Here is a 5,534-nt window from a genome sequence, read left to right on the forward strand (position 1 = left end):
GCTGAAAAGGGACGCTGTGGGTTTCAGGGTGAAGATCTTCTCTCACTACTCTAAAGGGCCCCTTTGGCAGTAGGAAACACATAGGCTATTATGGAGATTGATTTTGGAATTCAGATGCACTCTTATTGATTGTGCTTGGCTGTACATGTACATATCTGAAGAGAATTTCTGTTTGTTGCCAGCCTCCTGTTAGGAAATATCACTACCTTTTTTTTTTTTTCGTAAGCTGTGAAATAAAATCCATGAGATCGCTAACTTAGAAGTGATAAATGGATTTTAAGGTCTTTGTTTTGCTTGTTATTGTTATGTACAAGATCCTCATGATTAAAGTTTAAATTGAGAGGCAGGGTAGTTTGAATGAAAACTGATAATTATTTAGATTCTCACATACTGCATCTTTCAGCCTGGAGATCATCTGGAAACATGGCAGGCACTGTCACACTGGGTACAGGAAGCAGAGCTTCTCTCTCACTGCCTGTCATGGTGGTCCTGAGGTGGTCAGTAGTAGAATGACAGGACCACCTTGAAATTATATTCTTTTCAAAGAAAAGATGCTGGTGCTTTTAGGGAGCTATGGAGGTCTAGTGGGTACCCAAAGGCAGGAGGGCAGTTCAAACTGACGAGTAGCTGCAAGGGAGAAAGATGGGCAGTCTCCTCCCATGCAATTTATACCTCTGAAAACCTACTGTCGGGCAGGGTAGCTATGACTTGGTTCAGACTCAACTGCACATAACAATACACAAGCATCTGGGAATGAATGACGAAAGAGAAACTGTTGATGGCTTAATGAAGAAATCTGTATAGTATGGGATTAAATGAACAGCCTGAACCCAGCATTGTTTACTTATTGTTGGTTAATTGCCAGTGAGTTACATCCAGCTCATGTGTAACAGAATATGTGCCCTAGCCCTGTGCCATCTTCATGACCATTAATATGTCCAAATCCTTTGTTGAAGCTGTTCTGGCAATCTGTCACGTCTACAGTCTCCTCATTCTTATTGGTGTTCTACGAAAATAATCTCCTTTTCTAATGATTGATCTTTACTGATGATACAAGGATACATCCACCTGCTTACTTGTTATGTGCCATCAACTCAACTACAACACACAGTGATCTATCTATAAACAGTAGATCTGAACCCTGCTCTATCCTGAGCCAATCTCACTGTCTCTGACACACTTAACCTCATTACCTCCAGATGTCATTCTATCTCATCAGGGTCTTCCTGTCCTGCGCTGTCCCTCAACCCTTCCAAGCATGATGTCCTTCTCCAAAGACTGGTCCCTCCTGGCTACATGCCCAAAATATATGAGATGGAGCCTCAAGATCCTTGCTGCCAAAGAACAGTTTGGTTTCACCCTCTCCAGGACGGACCTTTCATTCTCTTGGCAGTCCATGATGTGTTCAGTACTCTTCTCCAGCACCATTATTCAAAGCATAAATCTGTCATCTTTGGTCCTTGTCCAGCTCTCTTAGCAAGTAATTGCTAATGTCATGGCTTGTTTCAGGCACACCTTAGTCTCTAGACTGACATTGTTGCTCTTCAGCACTCTGGAGAGGTTCCTGACAACAGAGTTTTGCAATGTAGTTTGTCTTTTGATTTCCTGACTCTGGTGCCAAGAGGACCATTGAAGACCCAAGAAATTGACATCATTAACAGTGTCAATCTCTTCACCATCTATCATGGTGCTGCCAATTACTTAGCCCTTGGGGGCAATAAAAAAGCCCTGTGAAGCCAATCTCTTGAGACAACAGGGACATCAAGGGAGAAAAAGTAACTCAGGCTAGAGAGCGAGCTGTGATTTCCTCAGAGCAAAGGAAGGGCAGCCCACCATTACCAAATCGCACATTCTGCCTCAAGCCTCTGTGATAATGCACCTGCTCACTTTGATAAGGCTCTTATCACCTTTCTCCCAGTTTATTACTTGAAAATGTAGCCATTTTGCTGTTTCAAAATTGTAATATATTTTCTTAGTGATTTAATTTTTTAAAATAAATATGTTTTCATTTCCCCCCAAAAAAACAAACAAACAAACAAACAAAAAACAACAACAACAAAAAAACTGAAGCCAAAGCAAAGGCATTAAAGGACAAGAAGGCAGTCCTGAAGGGCATCCACAGCCAAGAAAAAAAAGATCTGCACGTCACCGACCTTCCGGCGGCCTAAGATGCTGAGACTCCGAAGGCAGCCCAGATGCCCCCAAAAGAGCATCCGCAGGAGAAACAAGCTTGACCACTATGCCATCATCAAATTTCCCCTGACCACTGAGTCAGCTATGAAGAAGATAGAAGATAACAATACACTTGTGTTCATTGTGGATGTCAAGGCCAACAAGCACCAAATTAAACAAGCTGTAAAGAAGCTCAGTGACATTGATGTGGCTAAGGTCAACACTTTGATTAGGTCTGGTGGAGAGAAGAAGGCCTATGTTCGACTTGCTCCTGACTATGATGCTTTGGATGTTGCCAACAAAATTGGAATCATCTAAACTGAGTCCAGGGGGCTAATTCTAAATATAAATTTTTCTCGCCATAAAAAAAAATGCTAAAGAGCAAGGGTATCAGTTTAAAGATGAAGATGTACCTGATCTAGGTCATGGCATTTTCCATTATTTCCTATGCATCTGAAAGTTAGACAGACAATAAAGAGGATAGACAAAAGCTTGATGCCTTTGCGTTGTGGTGTTGGAGAAGAGTCCTGAATATCCCATGGACGAACCAGTCTGTCCTGGAGGAGGTGCAACCAGCGTGATCCTTAGAGGCAAGAACGAGGAAACTTGATCTCACATTCCTGAGACATGTTGTCGGGAGCGACTAGTCATTGGAAAAGAGACATAATGCTGGGGAAAGTGGAAGGTCAGGGAAATAGGAAGATGCCCAGTAAGGTGAATGGATACAGTGACTGTAACCTTGGGCTTGAACACACCAGGAATGGTGAAGATGGGGCTGAAGAGGGCAAACTTCAGACCTGAGCCCATGTCAAGGCTCTGCTTCAGACGTCTGCCTTCCATAAACCAAATGCTTCAGATTTTAAGCTCTAATACAACTTCTCATCATAACTTGGTGCTTCCCATATAACACTTCTAAACATCTTTATTTTAAATGATAATTCTTTTTATTTTATATTAAAATTTTTTATGCCAGTTTCTTCTTAATAAAAAAGTCTCGAAGGCCAAAATGTTGATGTAATTAACATGATTAATTTTAAAGTGCGAACATCGTTGTCTTCTGTGTGTAAGAACTTGTTTGCCTCTCGTTCTTAGGCTCTGTTTCTGGGACTGAAGGGACGCATCAGCTGCCCATTTACCACCTTAGAAATCGTTGATTGCAGAATGGATCTGTGGTCCCTCATGCGCCTGGGGAAGGCTCTGCAGTTCAGCAATTTGTCCTCTCTTGTCCTGGATTACTGCAGGTAAGGATGGAATTCAGATTTACAAATGACAAGACTCTTACTGCTGTTAGTTGTGGTGTGGCAAGGGAAACCACGTTCGAATTCCACCCGACTGTTCAATTCATGGCTAAAACACGGGGTTAGAAAATCTCCTTAGGGAGCCTTGGTGGCCTAGACTGCTGGAAGGTGTGCTAAGACAAAGACGGTGCCTGGAGGTAGACAATCTCCTCTCATGTCATTAACAGCCTGCTGGGGGCTCAGTTATGAGTTGGTTCTGACTTGGCAATTAAGTTAGCCTAATGTCTCAAAGTTACTGTTAGTGAGTAAATACTCAAACTAACCCGTTGCATCTGCATCCATTCCAACTCATAGCTCCATCGGTTTCCAAAGCGGTAAATGACAGTGGGAGGAGACTGTTCCTCTTTCTTCCTTGTAGCAGCTGGTGGGTTCAAAACCCCAGAGATCCGTGGCTTTTTGGTCAGCAGAGCAGGAACTACACCAGCAGAACTCTGTAAGTAAACTCCAGAGGTCTCACAAAGAGTTTGTCCACACATTTGTTCTTTGAGAAAGTATTGTTGAAGGCTACTCATTGGATAAGGAGATCCAAATATTTATACTGCAATGCTGTTGCCCAAGGAAGTTTTTAGTACAGTTGGAGAGGAGAGAATTCCTAACAATTGAGTATCACAGATACTGTCTCAGTTGCTAGAGGTCTAGATACACCTTGTTGTTGTTGTTTTTGTTGTTGTTAAGTGCTGTTCAGTCGTAGATGACTCATAGTGACCCTATGAATGGAAAGACCTGAACACTTGTATAACTTCGGTTATTTCTCCAGGTTCATAAAGTTTCTGGAGGCAAGCCATTTCGGAAGTGGATGCCAACTTCTGCTTCCAAGCTTGTTTTAATCAGGAAGCTCCTCCAAACCCTGTCCACCATGGGTAACCATTCTCACATTTGGCACATCACTGTCACAGTGTTTAGCATCACAGTAGCCATGAGTTACTTCTGTACAGCAATGTACAGACCAGTGCTATGCCACTTAGAAGAATGTTTTATTCCACCCTAGTGGAATCCCACTCACCAGTCCCAGCCAACAGCTTCTGTAGAATCAGCTCCTGTAGATGATTTTCAAACTGGTCTCTAGCGCCATACACCTAAAGGTTCCTAAAACACAAGCCTAGTGATCTGCTTCCTCAAACTCAGTTGTGGAAAATCCAATGAAGCCAAAATGTCATCATAAATCAAAGTAAACTAGATGAACAGTAGATGTTTGGCTTTATCTGTAGGGATCCCAGACATTCCCTTGGTTATAGTACAATATAAAATGTTGTTGTTGTTGGTATGTGCCAACGAGTCATCTGCGACTCATAGTGACCCTATGTACAACAGCCTTAAACCTTGCTCTATCCTGTGCCGTTCTTATTGTCTCTGATACACACCCCCCCCATAACCCCAGTCTCATCGAGGGTCTTCCTCTCCTGTGCTGTCTCTCCACCCTCCCAAGCATGATGTCGCTCTCCAAGGACAGGTCCCTCCTTGCAACATGTCCAAATATGTCAGATGAAGCTTCAGAATCCTTGCCTCCAAGAAGCAGCCTGGTCTCACCCTCTCTAGGATGAACTTGTTTGTTCTCCTAGCGATTCTTGGTATTTTCAATATTCTTCTCTAGCAACACAGCTCAAAAGCATCAATTCTCCTTCTATCATCTCTAATCATTGTCCAGCTTTCTGATGCATAGCAAGTAATTGCAAAGACTATGGTCTGGATCAGACACATCTTAGTCTCCAGACTGACATCATTGCTCTTCAGTGTTTTTGAGAGATCTCTGACAGCAGACTTTCCCAATGCAATTTCTCTTTTAATTTACTAGCTGCTAATTGAGTGTTGATAGGTGCCATAAAGTAGACTTCAACTCACAGCAACCCTATGAACCTCACATCTGAGCCTTGCCCTGTCCTGTGTATCCTCACCAATTCAGATACATGCCAGTCCATTGTTATAGTCACCATGTCAGTGTGTGTTGTTGAAGGTCTTCCTTTCTCTGACCCTCCACCTTTCCCAGCATGATGTCTTTTTTCCAAGGGCTGACCCCTCCTGACACATGCCCAAATTATGTGATATGAATTTTCACCATCCTTGCCT

The 5,534-nt window shown here is 42.8% G+C and overlaps 1 protein-coding gene across 1 annotated transcript in view; it reads left to right on the forward strand.

Annotated features, from left to right (window-relative positions):
* LOC102844389 (protein FAM136A-like) overlaps positions 1-3,264 on the forward strand; it is a 4,259-nt gene extending 995 nt beyond the window's left edge. Inside the window, exon 2 of the mRNA XM_006895113.1 lies at positions 3,179-3,264. Within this exon, the coding sequence (XP_006895175.1) occupies positions 3,179-3,264 (86 nt within the window). The remainder of the gene's footprint in view (positions 1-3,178) is intronic.
* Positions 3,265-5,534: the final 2,270 nt, after the last annotated feature.

This window comes from Elephantulus edwardii, unplaced genomic scaffold, assembly GCF_000299155.1.
Source record: "Elephantulus edwardii isolate Elephantulus edwardi_28Jun2011 unplaced genomic scaffold, EleEdw1.0 scaffold00158, whole genome shotgun sequence".
Taxonomy (NCBI): domain Eukaryota; kingdom Metazoa; phylum Chordata; class Mammalia; order Macroscelidea; family Macroscelididae; genus Elephantulus; species Elephantulus edwardii.